This window comes from Drosophila sechellia, chromosome 3R, assembly GCF_004382195.2.
Source record: "Drosophila sechellia strain sech25 chromosome 3R, ASM438219v1, whole genome shotgun sequence".
NCBI classification, from domain to species: Eukaryota; Metazoa; Arthropoda; class Insecta; order Diptera; family Drosophilidae; genus Drosophila; species Drosophila sechellia.
Genome location: NC_045952.1, coordinates 5,191,462 through 5,212,340, shown reverse-complemented (window position 1 = coordinate 5,212,340; position 20,879 = coordinate 5,191,462). Strand labels below are relative to the sequence as shown.

At 43.8% G+C, this 20,879-nt stretch overlaps 3 protein-coding genes and 1 long non-coding RNA gene across 11 annotated transcripts; 2 read left to right on the top strand and 2 right to left on the bottom strand.

Moving 5' to 3' along the window:
• The first annotated feature begins 614 nt into the window (after positions 1–614).
• On the top strand, positions 615–7,450 carry LOC6614106 (transcription elongation regulator 1). Of its 3 annotated transcripts, XM_032723358.1 has the most exons (8): positions 620–901; positions 968–2,460; positions 2,525–2,858; positions 3,792–3,942; positions 5,666–6,049; positions 6,125–6,489; positions 6,554–6,883; positions 6,949–7,450. In XM_032723358.1, the coding sequence occupies exons 1-8, from the start codon at positions 714–716 to the stop codon at positions 7,073–7,075; spliced, it is 3,372 nt and encodes a 1,123-aa protein (XP_032579249.1). In that variant the 5' UTR covers positions 620–713; the 3' UTR covers positions 7,076–7,450. The 3 variants fall into 3 exon arrangements, with proteins under 3 accessions (XP_032579251.1, XP_032579250.1, XP_032579249.1); XM_032723360.1 differs by lacking the exons at positions 5,666–6,049; positions 6,125–6,489; positions 6,554–6,883; positions 6,949–7,450 and adding exons at positions 4,222–4,391; positions 4,505–4,657 and having other exon boundaries at positions 615–901; XM_032723359.1 differs by lacking the exons at positions 5,666–6,049; positions 6,125–6,489; positions 6,554–6,883; positions 6,949–7,450 and adding an exon at positions 4,222–4,657 and having other exon boundaries at positions 615–901.
• A 418-nt stretch (positions 7,451–7,868) lies between these two features.
• Positions 7,869–17,695, bottom strand: LOC6614103 (serine/threonine-protein kinase PAK 1). Of its 5 annotated transcripts, XM_032723361.1 has the most exons (9): positions 17,658–17,676; positions 17,261–17,604; positions 13,488–13,755; positions 13,248–13,402; positions 12,065–12,230; positions 11,361–11,942; positions 9,809–10,956; positions 9,523–9,741; positions 7,869–9,451 (listed from the first exon to the last, which is right to left on the bottom strand). In XM_032723361.1, the coding sequence occupies exons 3-9, from the start codon at positions 13,645–13,647 to the stop codon at positions 9,368–9,370; spliced, it is 2,514 nt and encodes an 837-aa protein (XP_032579252.1). In that variant the 5' UTR covers positions 13,648–13,755; positions 17,261–17,604; positions 17,658–17,676; the 3' UTR covers positions 7,869–9,367. The 5 variants fall into 5 exon arrangements, with proteins under 5 accessions (XP_032579252.1, XP_032579254.1, XP_032579255.1 ...); XM_032723363.1 differs by lacking the exon at positions 17,261–17,604 and having other exon boundaries at positions 17,658–17,695; XM_032723364.1 differs by lacking the exons at positions 17,261–17,604; positions 17,658–17,676 and adding an exon at positions 14,060–14,205.
• Positions 14,651–18,838, top strand: LOC116801789. 2 transcript variants are annotated; one of them, XR_004362230.1, is made up of 3 exons: positions 14,677–14,762; positions 14,995–15,552; positions 18,801–18,838. It is a non-coding gene; the product is annotated as an uncharacterized LOC116801789 (long non-coding RNA). The 2 variants fall into 2 exon arrangements; XR_004362229.1 differs by lacking the exon at positions 18,801–18,838 and having other exon boundaries at positions 14,651–14,762; positions 14,995–15,765.
• LOC6614102 (nuclear receptor subfamily 2 group E member 1) lies at positions 18,128–19,483 on the bottom strand. The gene is made up of 2 exons (XM_002038520.2): positions 18,788–19,483; positions 18,128–18,339 (listed from the first exon to the last, which is right to left on the bottom strand). Exons 1-2 carry the CDS (start codon positions 19,410–19,412, stop codon positions 18,128–18,130), a joined length of 837 nt encoding a protein of 278 aa, XP_002038556.1. The 5' UTR covers positions 19,413–19,483.
• Positions 19,484–20,879: the final 1,396 nt, after the last annotated feature.

The following is a 20,879-nucleotide window of genomic DNA, read 5'->3' as shown; positions in this document are numbered from 1 at the left end:
CTCCCAACCCATAATTAAATAATATGCAACACAAAACTTAAATAGTACGTTGTCTTAAGAAATTTTCAATTTATCCATATGAATATTTATTGCTTACAAATTTATTTATTTACATTTATTCCTATAAATATATGCATCGTTTCATTTGTTAAAAAAAATGAATGAAAATAAAAACTTTTTTTTTTGTAGACCGTTTAATTATTTGGTAGTTGAATCGCTGAGTTACGCGGTTCAGTGATTCCTAGCTGGTAACGAAAAAGCGTGAGGATTTTGCCAGGTCTAAAAAAAGAAGCGTAATCGGCGAGTGAGGCTTAGATTCGCAAGGACGAGAGAAGTTATACACAACAAGTGTTCTCGTTAACGGATTACAGATAGTACCGAAACACTTCGATTTGAAACCTTGCCGCGATCGGGTCATGCTAAACTAATAATAAAGCAATAATAATAATAATAATAAAAATATAATCTATCAGATGTAACAAAATGTAACTCTTTGTCAACGTGATAAAAAACGCCCTTTAATATACAGTTCAGAGTCACAGCGGACTGGCAACGACCTTCGTGTGCTGCCACCTATCCTTTTTTAGTCGATAACTCGATAAATCGAGTAAACTGGGTTGTATTCACATCTCTAGCGGCAGAAAAGTGTAGAAAATTTTCAGGGATTTTGTAAACGAAAAGTGAGAGATTGCGTACAGTTAAATCTGTGTGCCATGGATGCGAGCTTAGAGGAGAGCATGGATAGCGATGGCGCCAGTTCGCCGATTAGCAAGACGGAGGCGAGGGAATCTCCACCAGAAGTGGGTCTCAATGGAAACGGCAGTGGTAGTGGTAGCACCAGCCAGGAGATCCCAAATAATGGCGTTACTATACTCAAGGAAAAACCCAACGAGGCCCATAGGTGCGTTGTCATGGAAAATCGGATGTTTTAATGCTATAAAGTTGTTTTACCTTGACCCAATTACAGGAACAAGCCCTTCAATGCGTTTAGTGGTCGTCCCATCGGGGAGCACACAGCCCAGCAGCAGGCGCTACAGCAACAACAACAGCAGCAACAACAACAGCCACAGCAGTCGCAGCAGCCGCAGCAACAAGCTCCTTCCGGAGCAAATGGAGTCACAGGACCTCCGGAAATCTGGGTGGAAACCAAGGCGGAGGACGGTCGATCTTATTATTACCATGCGGTAACTAGGGAAACCACTTGGTCTCGACCCGATGGGCCCGCTGTCAAGATAATGACCCAGGCGGAGGTGGAGGAGATGGCAAAGCGACCTGTCCAGGCCGCCAAAACGGAAGCCAAGGCAGCCGAAACGTCGGGCGAGATTCCACCAGTGTCGTCACATCTTACCTCGCAACCGCCGCCGCACCTGATGAGCCAGCCACCACCCAATGCGGCAGCACCGCTGCTTTCCCAGCCGCCACCCAATGTGCGGCAACAGCCACCACCAATGTTCCAGCCACCTGGAATGCAGGCGCCTCCTGGGTTTGGACAGCCGCCGTTTTGTATGCCGCCTCCAACTTACGGATTTCCTGGAGGACCGGCACCAGCTGGGGCACCTTGGGGCGTGGGCATTCCGCCTTGGCAGCAACAGCAGCACATGCAAGACAAACCAGCCAAGTCGCTTATCATTAAGCCGGGTGTTATCGATCCGGCGGTTATAGCACGAGCAGCAGAGTGGTCAGAGCATCGTGCTCCCGATGGAAGACCGTACTATTTCCACGCCGGTCGAGGGGAGAGTGTCTGGGAGAAACCGCAGGCGCTGAGGGACATGGAGGCCGCTCGCATGGCTGCCCACTCGGGCGTGGCGCCCGCTTTGGCGACAGCTCCGTCTGGCCTACCACCACACTTGCTACCCAATCCTATGATGCATATGCCACCAGGATCAGGGCCGCCGGGATTTGATCCGCATGCTGCTTTTGCGGCTGCTGCTGCAGCAATGAAAGCCAATTCGGAAAACACAAAGGCTGCGCAGGCAGCTGCTTTGGAGAAAGAGGCTAAGAAGACGGCGGAGGAGAAGCGAAAAAAGGAGGAGGAGCAGAAGAAGGCTGCGGCATCAGCCAAGCAAACGGACAAGAGTCGACCCGTGACAAGTACGCCCATCGCTGGAACGCCATGGTGTGTCGTATGGACTGGAGATTCCCGCGTCTTCTTTTACAATCCGTCAACTAGGACTTCGGTTTGGGATCGCCCCGAGGATTTGTTGAATCGTGAGGACGTTGACAAAGCGGTAAACGAACGCCCGGAGCAACTGAAGACTCCGCAAGAGAAGTCGGCTGAAGCCGAACATAAGTCCGGCGAGGAGGCAACTCAAGAGCAGGCTAAATCGCAAGTTCAAGCCCAGCAACTGGATCAGGTGCAGAGGGTGGATGCGGATGATGATGACGACGACGAGGTTATCAAGATACGCACAGAGTCTGAGTCTAGTGTGGAAGAGGTGCCAACCAAACGAGTTCGAATGAGTAAGTTACAGGCTGTTATAATCACACAAAGGATACCTGTCACTTACACCTTTCGTAACATTAGTTTCCAAGTCAAAGCGGGCAGAGGATGCCGCCCTAGAGGCTGAGCAGCGGGCGGCCAAGGAGCGGGCCCTGGTACCCCTAGAAATGCGCGTCACCCAATTCAAGGAAATGCTTCGAGAGAAGGACGTATCGGCTTTCAGCACTTGGGAGAAGGAGCTTCACAAGATCGTGTTCGACCCGCGGTATCTTCTGCTGACTTCGAAGGAACGCAAACAGGTATTTGAAAAGTATGTGAAGGATCGGGCCGAGGAGGAGCGTAAGGAGAAGCGGAACAAGATGCGCCAGAAGCGGGAGGACTTCCGCAGCCTAATGGAAGAAGCCAGGCTGCATGGAAAGTGAGTATTGCTGGCTATCATCTTTATAGTTATTACGTATTACGTAAGAGTGCCGAAAGGGTATACCAAATTCGTTGAATAGTATGTAACAGGTAGAAGTAACCGTTTCCGACCCTATAAGGTATATTTATTCTTGAACAGGATCACTAGCCGAGTTGCTAATGACCTCTGCCGCCCGCACTGGGGCTGCATAGCGCAGTTGGGATGTGAAGACGCTTTCTTTGGCTTCCTTTTCCCTGGCTTAGTACGTCTGGTGTTTCGCATAGGGGGACCCTAACCGAGCTTGTAGGAGCTAAAGGGGTGAGCCTCTAATTTCGGTACTAAGGGTTAAGTATTTATGCTTTCCAAGGTGCTACCCATTGAGGTTGTCGTCCAACCGGAGTTTCATGGTGGCTGTGATTTGGTACCCATATCGCGGGTAGAGTCGATCTTTGATTTACGGCGGAACGGGTGCGTAAAATTAGGTCGCTGTGATCAGCATCAGCGCCATAGATCAGCATGAAAGCATTCAAATTGCTACCGGGTTGTTTACTCAGTGCACGCCAATAGCTTCATGTCCGAAAATCCCTTCAAGGTGGAACAAGTCACGTAAAACCAATTCGGAGGGATCCGAGTCCCACTTTAGAGACGTAGACGCATCGCAAGATTGTTTGAGAAGATTCAGAAGATCCCAACGCCCGGAAACCGCAATTGTTAAGAATGCCTCAATTTTCTTATTTCTTAAAATAATGAAATATAATTTTTACCTTGCACTCCCACTAGATGAGTAAAGAGAAGCTGATAGACGAAGAACTGTACTATTGCGTTCTCCCTTGTTTTATTACTGGGTAGGATTGTTATCCTATATTTATTTGTAAGCGTTCAGAAGAGGTTACTTAAGTCTTTCGTTTTATCCGTAAATTGTTCATGAAACGTTCTTGTTAATACTTTCAGATCCTCATTCTCGGAGTTCAGCCAGAGGAACGCCAAGGACGAACGGTATCGGGCCATCGAGAAGGTTCGCGAACGAGAGAGTCTCTTCAACGAGTACATCGTGGAGGTTCGGCGCCGCGAAAAGGAGGACAAGCTGTTGAAAAAAGAGCAGGTAGGCCTAGGGTATGCTGGCGCCCCTGACCCCATCACCTTACGTATCTCGATGTTTAAACATAAATGCATATCTTTATATATATATTTTATAACTTACCCGTATGCCAAACGTATTTACATAATGTGATTGATTTTCTGTTAACTCTTAAACCATAAACAACGTGTGAATCGAAACCGAAACAAACCAAACTGAAAATGAAACCGAATCCGTACCCTGATCGAATGCATTATCCCTGAACGTGTTGGGTTCCCGGTGGTTTGCCACCCGATACCTTAGCCACTAGCTAGCAGGTTACAGCACAAATGCACCACCCAAAACACCAAAATACACAAGAGCAACAGCATCGAGAACCACCTGTACAACACCCTCGACAGTCTATTCCGCCCGCCGTCTGCCATCGCCGTCCACTGATCTACTTGACCACGCACATGTTTGCAATCTGTGTGGTGAGTTACTTGAAACATAACAAGCAAAAACATTTAAATTTGTTTTTCTGCAATAAGAGACAAATTTGGAAAAAATACAATTATAAAACCAATATAAACAAAACTATCGAAAGGTTGCCAAACTGAAAATTACCTGATAATCGTTGGTGTGATTTCCACTTCCCGAACTCCGCCCCACGTCGCCCCTCTCGGATGTTTTATGCGATGTGATGTGATGAAGAGGATGTTGCGATGATGTGATTGGCATTGGGATCATGATTGATGATGTTTGAAGTTCGCGATGGGCTCTCGAAGGGATGCTGCCGAGCAGGAAGAAGGCAGAAAGGGATTGTTCCAGAGATCCGGAGCGACTGCAGTTCGTGTGCAGGTTTCTGCGGCGCTAAGCAAACAGTATGAATAATACTTAATTTAATTAACCCACTATTTTCGTTTTGTTTACAAATAATGTACACACTCAGCAGTTTGTCACCTCACCGAGGCAAGCCCAAGGAACCGAACTCAGCCCCATCATCACCTGCACAGACCAAAGACGAACGATATTCCAAAGCCACAATATCCAGCTCTTTGCTCTGACAGGTCTAGGCAGCGGCCCAAGTCGCTGGAAGGCTCTCTGCCCCATATTCTTACCATGTACCATATTTTTACTGTAGATCTATCGACTATTGTACCCTTCGGCCGTGCTGAAGTCTGAACATCAAGGCCTGCTAATGAAAAGAGAAATTAAGGGCTTAGGTGGTCCGCTCGCTTTAAAAAAAATATAAAAAAATGTTTATAGCAATAGATAACGTTTTCGATATAAAGTAAAAATATCCGATCTGTCCGTGTCCGTCCGACTGTCCGTATAAACGACGAAGATCTCAGACACTAAAAAAGCTAGAAATTTAATATTTATATTTATATAATAAAACATGAAATTTGTGCCCGCAATCCACTTAGATAAGTTAGGGAATAGTGGAGGAAATCGATTCCGTGTTTCGCTTGAGACAGTCCCATATTCTCTACGCCAGCAGGACTTGACTTAACCCAACGTTCTCTTTCAGTTACGTCTGAAATCGCTAATCAAACCCCCTCTCTTTCAGGCACAAATCGTGTAACTATGTTCAATAGCTTAAGAAAAATAAGTCTAAGTCTTAAGTTAGCCAATTAAGCATAGAGTGTTAAGTGAAGCCGCATCAATTCAAGACCCCTCTAATTCGATCTCTTTGTTGCATTTCTCTTCTCTTCCGCATGGCTGGCATGTCAATATTACTTTCACAAACACTTTAAAACTCTAGATCCGCAAGGACTTTCTGGATATGCTGCGGGAGCGTCACGATATCGAGCGCCACACCAGGTGGTACGACATCAAAAAGAAGTTTGAGTCGGACCCACGCTACCGCATAGTGGACTCCATGTACCGGGAGGAGTACTTCGAGGATTACCTGCACATTATGAAGGAGGAGAAGCGGAAGGAGCGGGAGATGCGTGAGCAACGGGAACGGGAGCGACATCGCGAACGTAAATCAGATCGGAGGGAAAAGGACAAGGGTCGGAAGGATCGAGGACGTAGCCGGTCGAAGGACAAGGACCGCGAGAACAAATCATCCAAAGAAGAAAAGGATAAAGTCAAGGAGGAAAAAAGCAAGTCGGAGAAAAACAAGAAACGAGATACCACCCCGGTGAGTCGATAATCGCCTTAAGCGTCTTAGACCAATATTCTAATCAGCATATTTTAATTATGCTGCCTTTCATAGGAGGAGGGTGAACATCGTGAAGAGTCAGAAAGGGAAGAACGAGCCGGCAGCGACGACAGCGAGGTGGCTCGCCAACGGGAGAACGAGGCTGAGCAAAAGCAGAAGGAACGCGAGAAGAAGCTAAGGGTAGAGCAGAGTATTCGGGAGCGAGAGAAGGAGGTGCAGCGAACCTTGGCCGGTCATTTGAGGGATCGGGACAAGGAGCGCGAGCATCACATGCGCGAGGAGTGCATTGGTCACTTCACCGCTTTGCTGACAGATCTGGTGCGGACGCCGGACTTCACGTGGAAGGAGGTCAAGCGACAGTTGCGGAAGGATCATCGCTGGGAACTAATCGAAAGCCTTGACCGCGAGGATCGCGAGCGGTAAGACATTAACATTGTTGAAATTTATATTTAGTTATATTCAATAAATTTAATATCGTTGCAGAAAATTCAACGAGCACATTGACAATCTGATGAAGAAGAAGAGGGAGCGGTTCCGCGAAATGCTCGACGAGATTAGCACTCTGCAGCTTACCAGCACTTGGAAAGAGATTAAGAAGCTAATCAAAGAGGATCCGCGATACCTAAAATACAATTCGGACAAGGGCGAGCGCGAGTTCCGGGACTACATTAAAGATAAAACGATGACAGCGAAGACTTCTCTGCGGGAACTCCTGCAAGAGTGCAAATTTATTACTCACAAGAGCAGTGATCTCATCAAGGAAAATCCAAACCATCTCAAGGAGATTCAGGACATTTTGAAGAACGACAAGCGGTAAGAAGAAACTAACTCAATATTTGTTAATTGAATCATGTGTTTAATATTTTGATTCTTTCTAGCTATTTGGTGCTCGATCACATGGAGGAGGAGAGGAACACTATTGTGCTCGGCTTTTTGGAGGAGCTCAACAAACGCGGCCCGCCGCCACCACCCACAGCATCTGAGTCAACGCGCCGCAACAAGTAGAGTGGTATTTTAAACAAAACTAATCAATTTAATCATAACAATTAAATTATTATACTAAGACGAAGTTCCGCATCTTCGAATCTTTTAATTGAATAAAATACACACATTAAAGCGATTTGAAAGTGACAAATAAACGCTTTTTCATTCATAAATATTTATTGATCATTTATACGTTATGATAGAGTTGTGATTTCATCTATGTATTTATCTTAATTTACCATTTGTTTTTGCAATTCTATATAATTCTATATGTTCTTGTTTACCCATTCATCGGTTCGCCTAAACGTGACCGTTATTGTTTAATACACATTCTTGCTGCACTGTAGCCGAGTTTTTGTAATGCCTAAAAATAAATACAAATACAATAATCCGTAATGTTATTCGTTTCAAAGCCAGACTTCCTTCCATCCATATGGAAATTGTTGTAGTATTAGGAACTAATATTGAAAATAATGTCTCCCCATCATGGTTGCAAACAAATCTTATTCCTCTCGATTGTATAAAGTTCTTTCTGGTTTTGGTGTTTTAACATATTAGGACGAGCTTAACTAACCTAATAGCACGTCGATGAGGGTTACGATCGTTAAATGTCCAGACAGTTTTCGCTTATTATTATTATAATCATGCAGGTTTTGAATGTTACAAAATGTTTCCATTAAACACCTTTAACCAAACAAATTTAGATTGTTAGTGTTGTTAATACAATAAAGTTTAAATAATTCTGGATTGCATTACAATTTTGTGCACTCGTATTCTTCGAAATGCCCAATTCATATGAAAAATATTTTAAATTAAACGCGACCGAACATTTATTAAAAAAAACTTTTGTACAAAGGATGTTGTTATTAATAATTGAAAGAATAGAAGGTATACAATCTTATTTCTTCCCATCCATTCAGCACCCGTCCAATCAATATACACGCACCCACTCAAGCATCTAACTATTTTAGCTGGTGTTTTAGTTGACTGGTCTATACGATCTAGAATTTCGATTCTCTATCTTACACTACAACTGCTAGTTACTATCTGTTTAATATTTACGTGTTGTTGCTCTTATTGATTTCATTTTTCTGTTTCGGTTAGGCACAAAGTAACTGGTTTTCATTTCATCATGGCTCACGATCAAACGTAGCACTATTACACTTTTTCATTTATTTTCTAGTTATATTTAGTGGCTACTACGAATTTATTGAACAGTTAGTGTGGTTTTCCTATAATTCTCTCTCATTACATTTAAATTTTAATATATTGCTAGTTTGTTCTTGTCTTTTGTCGTGCAAACCACATTGCATTGCTGTCACGTGGAAAATACAGGTGTCCTTGTGTTTTCTATATGTGTCTTATCTATTCTATTACAATTAAACGTTTCTTTTTGACATAAAAAATTGCGAGAAGAGGCGGGTGGAGGTGAAGGATGTAGAAAGGATGTATCTTTTAGTTTACAGCGAAGAATGAGTTTCATTCCACTCGGATCTTAGTCTACGCGAGGGAACCGAAAATATCGAGCAAAATAAACCAAATTTTAAAATCATATAAAAATATATTTTTATTAAATAAAGCAGTTTATGAACTAAATGAAACTTTTACTAAAATCAGCGATAATACTCCAAGTCATAGGGTTAGTAACAGCGTTCCAAAGTTCATACTCTCATATAATTATTTTGTAAGCTTTCTTATAGAAATGTAATGTAATGACGAAGTAAATCAAATGAAGTGCTTTATACATTGTAAAAATTTGTATGTATATTTTCATTTCCTTTAAATGCAAGAGTTACCAATTCTAATGTTTTAATGTTGACAACTATAGTGTATGTGTGTTTTTTTGTATACTAATTTTACATGATCTTTAGGCTTATAATTTGAAACGCATTCAAAATGCACAAAACAAATTTTGGATCTATACAAATTTAAGTTTATGTTTTGGTATAACAAATGTTGGAAACATGTTTCGATGATGTGGTGGCCAAAGCAACGTGTGATTATTTTGCTGTATTTAATCAACAGAAAACCGATTTGTGAAAATTGAACTACGCGTGTCTCTTGTTTGCCATATGCAGTTATTCTTAGTTTTGCTGTTTGTCTCATTAGAATAGATATAATATAATAATATGTGTATATAATACGTTTATATAAATAATTAATAATAGTACTCATAATCATTAATAATTCATCATCTGTTCGTATGCATAACAGTTATTGTGGCTATTGTGGTTGGTGTTGTTGTTCTTGTTGTTTTCTGCAGTAGTAATTCATCAGTAGTGGTTAAATAAGCGGTTTCTTCTTGGTTGTCAATCAGTTGCCCTTGGTAGCCTCCTTTGCGGCCATGATCAAGGGAGTCAGACTGGCCAATGGACGGGCCAGTTTCAGGAAGGGATGCTGCAATGGAGTAAGTTAAGGGATAACCAATAAGCTAGAAATCCGCTTGGCACGTGGACTGAAAGACTCACCTTTAGCAAGTCCAATGCGCTTGCTCGCCGATCCACCTCCACCTCCAGACACTGGTCGAGGAAGTCCTGAAATGCTGAGGACAGCTTGTCTTTTTCTTTAATCTCTGGCTTGCCATTGGTGGCAATGAGGTACAAGGCTTTTAGCGGATTCTCGTTTAGGTACGGCGGTTCGCCCTCGACCATTTCTATGGCCATAATGCCGAGAGACCAAAGATCCACCTGCACAAGAAAAGCATCGTTAAAATGTTGAAATATTTAAGTCCAAATGTTTCGCAAGAGTGCTAACCTTGGGTCCGTACTGTTTCCGGGTGACGACCTCGGGAGCCATCCAGTAGGGTGTGCCTACCATCGTTGTGCGTTTGGATTGCTCCGGCGATATTTGCGCACAGAAACCAAAGTCAGTCAGCTTGACTGAGCCGTCGAGGCCCAGCAGGATGTTATCACTCTTGATGTCGCGATGGATAACCTGGTTGGCGTGAAGGAACTCCAGGGCTTGCAGCACTTCTCGGCAAACAGCTGCGATCTGGCCCTCGTCCATGCAGGTCTCGGTGACGACGTCGGTAAGAGAGCCGCCGGGCAGGTACTCCATGACCACCCACAGTTCCTCAGACACGAGGTAGCTGTCCAGATAGTTGACTACATTCGGGTGTTTGTTCTCCCGCATCACAAGGATCTCGTTGATGATGAGCTCCTTTTTAGGCTGCTGTGACAGGTTCATCTGCTTGATGGCCACCTCCATGCCGGTCGAGGATTCAATTGCAGTGTACACTGTGCCAGAGGCACCCTGGCCAATCTTCTCCATCTTGGTGTACTTTCGATTTGGATCGCCCACGGAGACAATGGTGCGCAGCTTCTCCAAGATCTCCTCGTCGGACATCTTTTTCTTCTTGGCGTTGGCTGCCCGCGTGTTGGGCGTTGCAGCCGCAGCCACAGCTGCCTGGGGCACGGCGATTTGGTTTCCAGCCACTTGAGGACTTGGGCCACCGGCTGACACTTGGGTTACCGTGGGTTCCGGTGTGTACAGATCTGGTGATCCAACGGAGGCGGGTGTGGGTGATGCGGGCGTAACGATGGGCGGTAGGGGAACCGCAACAGGAAGCGAAACCGTCGAGTTGCGAGAGGAAGACGTCGGCGTGGGACAATGGATCGTTGGCAAGGCGTGGTGTGTGCCATCGTCGTCGTGGAACGAAGGAAATGATGAAAAGGAGGAAGCAGAGGAATGGTGATTAGTCGTTGTTGCTGTGGCTACTGTCGCTGCTGCAGTGGTAGCGTGTGCTGTTGCTGTCTCGACGAGACTACCACGAGGTGCAGCTGGAGCAGGATCAGTAGTAGGAGTGGTAGAACAACTAGGATTAGTAGCTGACAAAAGAGTTGATGTTGCATCGGTGCCTTCTGTTTCTGCTGTTGTTTTAGTGGTTGTTGGGGACGTTGGAGCTGGCGTCGTCGCAGTTGTTTAATTATTTTTTGTAGCAGCAATTAGAAGCGGAACAAAACAGAACAGAACACAGAGAGGCGATACAAATACCGAAATACACATTCATTAAATCGTCAATAGCACCTCAAAAGGATTATAGTGTTAAAAAGGCAACATAGAAAAACTATCGCGACACATCGCAACCTTTGAGCCATGGCAGCAAATTAGATTTTTTGCAATATAGAAAAGTTATTATCTTAAACTCACAGTGCAATCAAAAAATAAACTAAATATTCAATCAGTTTCGAATTGAATTTTTAATATTAACTGAACCCTAAAATGTACTTGTCGTTCTAGAGTTTTGATGATAATAATTTTCGCATGACTTGCTGCCGTGGCTCTTTATAAGGTAGATGCAACTCACTTGCATTGTTTTTATTCTTGTCCAGCGTCGTCGTGGCATTGTTGTGCATCATTGGCGATGCCGCTGGTCCGCCTGGCGTCCTATGATTTTGCAGCGGCGTTGTAGGCGTGGTTGCTGGCGCCACTGGCATGGGGATGATGGCTGGCTGCAGATCCTCGATTGGCCGCGTGTATATGGATTTCGTGCGCTCTGGCCTAGAGGCCACCGGTGGAGGTGGTGGCTGTTGCTGCGGATGCTGTGGTCCCAGCATATCGTCCTCGTTAGCGGATGAATGTTGCGATGTGGATGAGGAGGCCGTGTGTCCGACAAAGTTGTACGAGTGCGATTGACTTATGCCCATGTGATGCTGGTTGTGGTTCTGGTGCAAAAGTGGCTGCTGCTGCTGAAGGAGGTGCTGCTGCTGCTGTTGGTAGTGGTTGCCCAGAATTTGGCCAGCGACGGCCACGTTGTTGGCGTTGGGACCCAGAGTCATACTGCCCAACTGGACGCCAATCAGGTTGCCTCCGCTGTTGGAGCCGTGCAGCTCCGAGTCCGTTGGCGTGCTGCTCGGACTGCTGCTGCTGACGCGGCTGAGCGATGAGCCTGGCAAGGAAGAGCGTTTCAATATTATAAATAAGCTGTATTCATAAATTATTTAAGTAAGGCGAAACTTAAAGCAATCACAAGATCTTATCCTAGATCTTAAATCTGACTGAGTGACCAACCTGAATGCGTCGTAATGGCATTTGTCATGTACTTGGAACTTGGCCTCTGTTTGGTAGTGTTGTCGAACCACTTGAGCACATCGAGCACAGCCTGGGGATTCTTCTTCTGCTCCTGCTTGCTGATGTTGGAGTTCATCAGGAGTCGTGCCCATGCCTCCGGCATGCCCTGAAAAAGGCAACAAGTTAGATTGTCAGAGGGAATTAAAAATAACAATTTACTGCGATGGGAGAACATCTAGAAGGCGTGGGGTAAAAAAATATTTCGGATTTTTGGTACATCAATGCACGGCCAATTATTGTGATCGGGGAATGATGAAAGGTCAGCGACTAAGGGCCTTTCAGCTACGAATTCTAGGCAGCCTGTGTCGGTGTAATGTCGTATGGTCTAGTGTAGGAGTTTTGTGAGAGTACAGAGATAAGAATGAACCAATAGTAACAAACAAAGGGTAACAAAACTATGAGTAATATCGATCGAACTTGAAACAAACACCGACTCGACAAAATTTACAGACAAAGGAGCACAATGAGACCTTATTAAGAAACTAATGAAGTTCCGAGAAGTTAGTCGAGAAGTTTACTTACTTTCATTGGCAGCTTGAATAATAATAGAAATTGATATAGAGCAAGAATCGCGAGAGATAGATATAGACAACAGAATGTATGTAGAAGTACAGTGTTTTATATGTATGTTATATATTGGGAGCGTCAAAACAAATGAAAAACATATTAACAAATTTTTGGGTGAGCTGGTGGGCAATATTTATTTGATTTAATTTAATATTTTAGAAACCCGAAATGCAGTTCGGTGTTCTGGGTCTGATCGAGGGCGCGGATTTGATTACAATCTCGGATCGATTATAAAATTGGGAATATTAATAATTGTTCAATTTATGGTCCAAGATTGTAGCGTTTATAATATCTCGAAGATAACTAATACATTAAATTGTAATGCAATTACAATCATCACCCAAAAATGTAATATGTAGTCTGCAAACGAAACTTTAAGTCGTTGGTGACTGTGTTTTGCATATAAATTTGTTGTACAGAAGCTTATCAAATGGAGGACATAAGCAGTGAAAACCGAAGATTTCCGACTTGCTATTCTTAGACAGCAAGCCGTAAACATAATGGCGAGGCAAACGCGACTGAAGGTGTCCATAGACGAGCATAATAGAGAACTCACGGTAAACTCGCCGGTGACAGCATCGAATCCCACATGGACCGTGTGCTCGAAGTTCGTGGGATAGGAGATGTTCGGCTTGGAGTCCGTGTGCGAGGGCTTCGATCCTTTGATCTTGCTCTTCAGCGTTTTCTTCTTCCGGTCGGAGTCGTCGGGTTCTTTTTGGGAGAAGAGAAAGAAGCACATTGTTAAGCGGACCAGCGGTCTTCACATGCCGTGCTCAACTAATCGAAATGTACTCACCCTTGGGCAGCGGACGCATGTCGGGCGGTACATCTCCCATTCCGCCACCTCCCAGTCCTCCGCCGCCGACGCCCAGTCCTCCTCCCGATCGTTCATTGCCGCCCCGATTGCTGGTGAGACGCACGGGCGGCGCCGGCGGTTTGTCTTCCTCGCTGGACATGGCTTCGTCTTTTGGGTGCTTCTGGCTCTCCTGGTTTCCTCCTGCTTCCTCCTCCTCCGCTTCGTCTAGCGCCCCGTTATGCACAGCTGTTCTACGCCCAGAAAACAGCTGTCGAGAGTGGGAGAAAGGGATCATTATGTTGGCCATAAATAATTATTTTGCCTTAACTAAAATTTACTAAATTTAAAACAACTATCTTAACGATTCTGAAATCATTGATATATTATCAATATTACTAGAGGCCTATACATTTTTCAAATAAGTGCTTTTCCGAAGAAGAACATATAAATTTATAAGTATTAGATATTTTCTAAATCGAATTATTTGGAAACTGGTGATTTAATCAACACAGTTCAAAATTGGGAACAGTGCAGAAATGATTTAATGCTTGGAGTATTCCAGGGGTGCCAACCTTCTGTTATCTATCGCGAAAAGTGTTCCGCAGCTTATCTTAGTATATATTTCGTTCTGTATTCTTTCCCCACCATATTGCAGTCGCGTCATATGCCTCCACAAAAAAAAATCACAAATTTGTCATACAACTACGAGAGATAGATTGTTTACATATATTTTTCGCGAACGCTTTGGCGTTATGTGTTTCACACCATTCTGCACAAAGTTATACATTTTTGGCTTTTGATTATTCTTTTTTTACCGATCTTCATGAAGATCACGTCAAAACTGTGTGCTCTCGATTTTTTGGCACGCGAAAAGCACTTTGTTTTGCTTTTTGAATATGTTCAAAAACACAACACCTACACACACAGTGGTCGGCTGCAGCAGGAGAGGAGAGATGTAGCCGCAGTTATAAATTTATCAATATGGGCCGTCAGGCGAACTAATTCGGACTGTGGGCCCGCTGCTCAGTTGTTCCGTCAGCGTGTCTCTCACCCTCGAGTGTCACTGCCAATAGAGCAGCCGGCAAAAGGCAACAAACAGCACACATCGCTCCAAGAGATTGGGTCGGAGCACCCAGCTCGCGAGAGTGCCGCCCCCTACATTGCTTAAAAGCTGATTGATATGGGTATTCGAAGTTTGTATACTCTCAGAAGGAAATTTTATAAATTAGTTAATGCTATTTCAATAATAATATTCCGCAATTATTGCACACTAATGTAAGTATCAAAAATAGAATTCTATTTAAGTTAAGTGTGCATTGATCATAATTGTATAGGGATTTATTCACTTTTACATACTTAATTCTAAATATTCATTGGGGCATTGGGGGTAAAAAATATGGCCCAAAATTGAATAATCATTAAAGGACTACATTTTAATTTAAGTTTTCATTAGACGCAAACCACTGTTCCCACACAACACACTTTAACGGTATCCTCTCTCCCTCAGCTGCTCCGCTCTCGCCCACGCAAGCGATCGAGGACCATAAAAAATTCGTTGCGATAACAAGAGTGGCTTCGATTAGCACTCGAAACAAAAACAAAGCAGCACACGCATTGGGAATTACAGCAACACAAATGAGGAAATTGAGCCGCGCGGACAACAACATCATAAACACACTCGAGTGGGCGGCATCGCAGCCAAACATATGAGCGGAGAGGGCGAAAAGGAGTGGGAGCGCAGAGTGGCGAAGAGAGCGAGGCGGCTTTGGCGCCTGTCTGCTTTGCCGGCGACGTCGACTGCGCTGCTTTTATGATTCATTTATCAACGTCAGGCGTCAAGAGTCAATGCAACTAACGGGAGGCGGAGAGTCTGGGACGAGGGGTTGGCGAAGTGTGAAAACGTTAGACAAACATCAACATACAGTTCCAACAGCTGTGGTCAACTTAATAGCGGGGATCAAATAGGAATATCAATTCCAACATTTGAATCATCAGAAAAAGGGTTCTAAGTGACCAATATATGTACATAAGTACATATATAAGAGATTAACCCTTGGATCATAGGGTAAGTTACGGAAATCAAAATGCGTCATGCGGTTCAATTTGCCATTACCTTTCTAATGACATACTCCATTTTATAAAGTGTAATGATTTGTTGCTAATTGTTTTTAAATTCACCTATGTAAGTAGATTGTTCACTCAATAGATACGGTCGTTGAAGATAAAAAGTAAAGGTGTATCGATAAATGGTAATTAGTAAACGTGCTGTGTGATATAATCTTGACCGCAACTGTATATTTGTACTATAGGCTTTATGGGCATACGTTGGTTTACTGGCTGCTTGCCCAGAGATCTATACAAGTATGTACATACAATATGCATGCAAACATACACACATAGGTGAGAATTCGTTTTTAGATCAAGCAACAACAAACTTTTCGGGAGCGTGTGGGCGCCCAGAATTGGGTTAACGATGTACCGCATTGTGTCTGATTTCATTGACGGTCGAACTTTAGGTAAAATCGATAAAAATGTTTTTCCTTCTGCAGAGGCCCATGCAAAATTATTCCCTAATGAGAAAAACCCACATTGTAGGCACAGGAAACTCGACAACACTTGCGGCATTTAAATTAGTGACAGGGGTTGTCAGACGCGGGGGAGCGGAAGGGAGGGTAGGTAGGACTTTCAAAGTGGCGCAGGCCTAGGTGCATGTTGCAACAACAGCGACGCAAACGTGGCGCTTGCTCCAAGAGCTGAAAGAAGCCACAAACATATGCATACTTCTTCGCCACGTTTATGCGGAGCTAAAGTTTGTGATCAAGCTTCTTGACATTATAAGTTTAAGTCGATTACATTGACTGCTTTATGTTATCTTTCTATCTAAACTAAACTTAAGAATTTATTCTTGGAATTAGTTTTACGCAATTTGGCAGAGGATTGCCGATTTAATATGTCGAAGAACAACTTCTGTTGTCCGAAGATTTTGATTCAGTTATCTTAGTATCAATCAATATACAAAGTGTAAACATTACAAATGATACGATGATTATGATCGGTGCATATTTAGCGACTGGCCACGCATAACTGCTGGCGACGGCGACTCTCTGCCGCTGCGACGTTGTCTATTTTGGTTGCGGACGCCAGCCGAAAGCAGCAGGCGGAAATGTTATGCCTTTTATATTTCTCTTTTCAGTTCCCTTCTGAGTCTGCTTCCGCGCGTCCCTGTCCCTTCCGCTTTTACCTGTGACCGTGCTAAGTAAATATGGTTTTCCTCGAACGAGGGAAGGGGGTGGTAGCGATAGGGGCACTGGACATGTGCCGTTAGAGCGGCAACTGTTAAATGCCAAATCGACTGCGAAATGTTGTTAGTTATTAGAGCTTTATGTAAATGTCTTGTCTCGTGTCACGTGTGCTGGTAGCGGGGGGAAGGGAATTGGGGCATTCCAGCTTGTTGACATTTGTTTGCTTTATTTTTGGGCTGGAAATTCGGGAGCAGCAATGTGTTAATCCAAAATAATGTGGCGTGGAAACCACTTGAAACGTTCTCCTTTAATCCACATACACGCACACACACACACACACACACGTGAGTTGGAAAAATCAATGTGTGCAACCTCTCCTTGGACGGTGTGTGTGTGCTTGTCTGTGCATTGGAAGCCAGACCAATTGGACTAACGGTGCACTCTCTTTTTATGAATGAAACTCCCTCGCCCCGCTCTCTACCAGACCCCTCTACCCTATCCACTGGCCCACCGCTCTCCACTTGAACTCACTGCAGGTACAATATGCCTTGGCTGCCTTTCTTTTGCACGGTGCACCCTGTACGCCGCTTGCAGTCGAAGAAGAAACGCTTGCGATTCACGGATTCGAGTGGACCCCACTTCTCCACTGGCTTCTTGGAGTTTTCCGAGCCCACAACACTTGGCCGCACTCGCACACACTCCACACCGCACACACACTGTATTGTTTTCCCGTTTTCTCTGGTGTGTGTCATTAATGGCCGACGGACGAGAGGCACCAGCAGCAGGAAAAGCCAAGCAATCTTATGGCGAGCCGCAAACTTTCTCGCTTTCTAGCTTCTTTAGCAACGCGCGCGCATTTTCGGTCCTTGCATCACCTACTAATTGGTTTACATTATTCACGGGTTTGTTAAATACGAAAAATAATTACAGAAAGACGACAAGACGGCCGCAGCAGACAATGTAGCGATGGCAAAAATATATCAATATATCGATAGCGAGCATGAACGAATATATTCGCTCCGTGACTTTTCACAACATATCGATGAGCTTCTTGTGTTGTGATATGGCAACCTTTGAAAAAAGTGTTTTTTAAAAAAATACCACATCTAAAAACGGAAGGATTTTTGAATTCATAATAGATCTAGTTCTACCAAATATTTTTATTACCAACAAATTGTATAATGATATTAAAGTTTAGGGCGTGTCTAAATGCTTCCATGTGAGATTGTTGACAGAAATTTAAGTTAGGATTGCATTTTTTGATATGGGTGTAAACTTCTGACAGCGAAGTTAGTTTAGATGGTTGATTTGGCGAACAGAAAAACAGCCATTGTTCAGTAACCTCTTTGAGACTAGGTTTTTCTTTAATATCGAAGATATATGAAGATAGACTTGAGCCTAAAGTGTTTTCAAGATGTCCCTGACCACGCTGCGAAACATGCAAGAAAGCGCGCAGTCGAAGCGCCTCAGGCACAGCTGCCTTAGCCCAAGGAGGAGTTGTCCGAACCGCAGGTAGTTGGATTGCTGCAGGGTGTAGCGGGCTAAGGAGATCAGGGCAGCATTGGAGTGGCTTCCAAGGATAACGGCATACTCCGCACTGATGGCCAATTCTGTAAAAAACATACAATATATATATAAGATATAAGATATATAGATATAAGAAAATAATAGTATTCAAATAGGAAATACTAATGGTGGCTTGACTTTGAATAAAGCTCCAACAACATCTCGCTTAACGAAGTATGTTAAGTGGCCTTAAATCTGTCTCCAATTGTTCATCTGTTTCAAAAGACACCTCCTGATTCTATGTTTTTTTTTAATAACTTGTTAAAATCGAAAGTGAAACGCTTATCTTGCTTGGGTATAATTTTTCATTAAAAGTTATATATATGCTATAATTGTGAAATACCGATCAGGATTTAATTTTAAATTTTCGTCTAAGAAATCACTTCAATATGTGTAAAAATATTGAAAATTGGTTATATCTTCAGCGCACTTTTATTTTTAAATCCTAAAAAAGCCGTTTTACCGCCCAGACGGAGCTCATGATTACTTTACCTTTTCTGCACAGGATTAGGGACTCCAAAAAGTTGAGTTCCAGGACGTCGGCCCTCAGCTGGTGGGCCTCGCAGATGAGCCGTTTAAGCTGCTCATCGCCGCAGCCGTCGATCATGGCGCTGATGTCCAGCGACCAGTGGGACGCTCGGAGCACGAAGATCTCGCTCCACACCACCTGCAGGATGGCGTCCTGCTGGCAGCGATCCAGCAGAGCGAACTGCTCGTTGGCCTTCGCCTGGCGCAGGCACGTGACGAGGATCTGGGCAAGGATCTGGAAGTGCAGCGCCTGGGAATGGGGCGTCGGGGATGGTGCCGCCTGAGATGGCGGAGCATGTCTCCGACCACTGCGGTAGAGAACCACCTGCTGGTTGCGTGGACCGCGCTCCTCCTGGACCGCGGCGGCATTCATTCCCACGGCCAGGCATCGCTGGAAGCGGCAGGAGGGGCACCAGTTCCGCCGCGCCTTGTCCACCACACAGTTCCCGGCCAGAGCGATACAGGCGTAGCTGCTTCCTCGCCGCACGCTCCGCTTGAAGAAGCAGGAGCACCCATCGCAGCAGGACACGCCGTAGTGCTTCCCGGAGCTCTGATCGCCGCACACTGCGCAGGCACTGAAATTCGACATGGTCACCGGTTGGCACTGCTTGCCAACGAACCAAAGAGTCGCCGCGGACTGAATCAGCTCCTCCCGGATATTGGCGGTTTTATATGCCACCTGGATGTGCTACACCCGCAAATGATATGCAAACCAGTCACACAGAGCAAAAATATGTTTCCTAGCTAGTGAGGAAAATTGTATCTCAATGGAATGTTCATCATATACTTTAATAGTCTTTAATACTTTAAAAATTAAGTTTTAGTTATACATCAATCTCGTATTATAATATTAAATCGTATTCGAGTTAAGATATAAATCTAAAATACTTTGACAGAGATTTCTCCCAGTGTAGTAGTGCCTTGTGCCAAAGCGTGATTTGAGGATTTTTATTTGCCCGAAACGCCCCTGGCAGGGGGCGTGGCACGTCAAAAGTGACAATCATCTACTACCATTGCGGACCGTGTTAACAATTTGTAAACAATTATTGTTTTGCTCTGTGATTGGACGTGCGCTCGCCACTCGAGGTGTCCGCGTTGAGGTCCTTTTGTACTGACATTTCGGGCAAACACCGAAGACGATCCTGGGGGTTGGGCTTAGAGGAGTTCTTTTTCCGGAAATTCTGGAAAACTGTTTAATTAGACGTTTGCTGCAAGTCGCAGCTTTTACTTAATTTTAGGTTAATAGTCGAGACACATCTAAAACAGAGGGATATATTAAATAAGGAGTTCAGGCATAGAACCATTTACATAGATCTCTTCGTCTGACCAAGATGTTTATCATAGTAACTTCTAGGGCTAACATCGGGAAGCAATGAGAAACTATTGGGAACGGGTGGTAGATTGAATGATCTTAAACTTGTCTTAGCCAACCATTTCAGTCCTGGAAAGTACTGTAATGCAAGTACTTGCATTAGTCCTGACTAATTCCTTAGAGACTCCTTTCCTAGAATGCTTAGAGCATCTTACCTTTCAATAGACTCATTCCTAGCCAGTTACTAGCCCACTTTGGTCTGAAAAACTTCTTTAAAGCAAGCCCATAAAAAAAAGAGCTTGCCCGGATGACAGGATATTGACCACTTTTTATTAACCTAGTCTTTTTTGGATTTAGTCTATCAATGATTAGAAAATGAAAGATTAATTTATGGTCATTTCTAGAGCATAGATTGTGTGAATGTTAAAGAACATCAAAGTCTTTAAGGATATGGGACTATTTAACGATAGCTTACTTAAATTCAAATAGTCAGATTCTCCTAAATATTGTTCGTGTTGGTAAATGTAATAAATAGTAAAAGACAAGTCCAAAATAAACTAAAAAAAATAATAGATTATTTTAAAACAATGGACTGCAGTCCTAAGATGTTATATTTCTGCTCATCTGCTCCATATGCGAAACATTGTTTTGGTTTTATTAATTTCGAAAGGGATTTTCAAAAACGATTCTTTTTACCATTTCAAGCTGTATACCCCAAAAAATTCCCTAATCAGTCAACGAAAA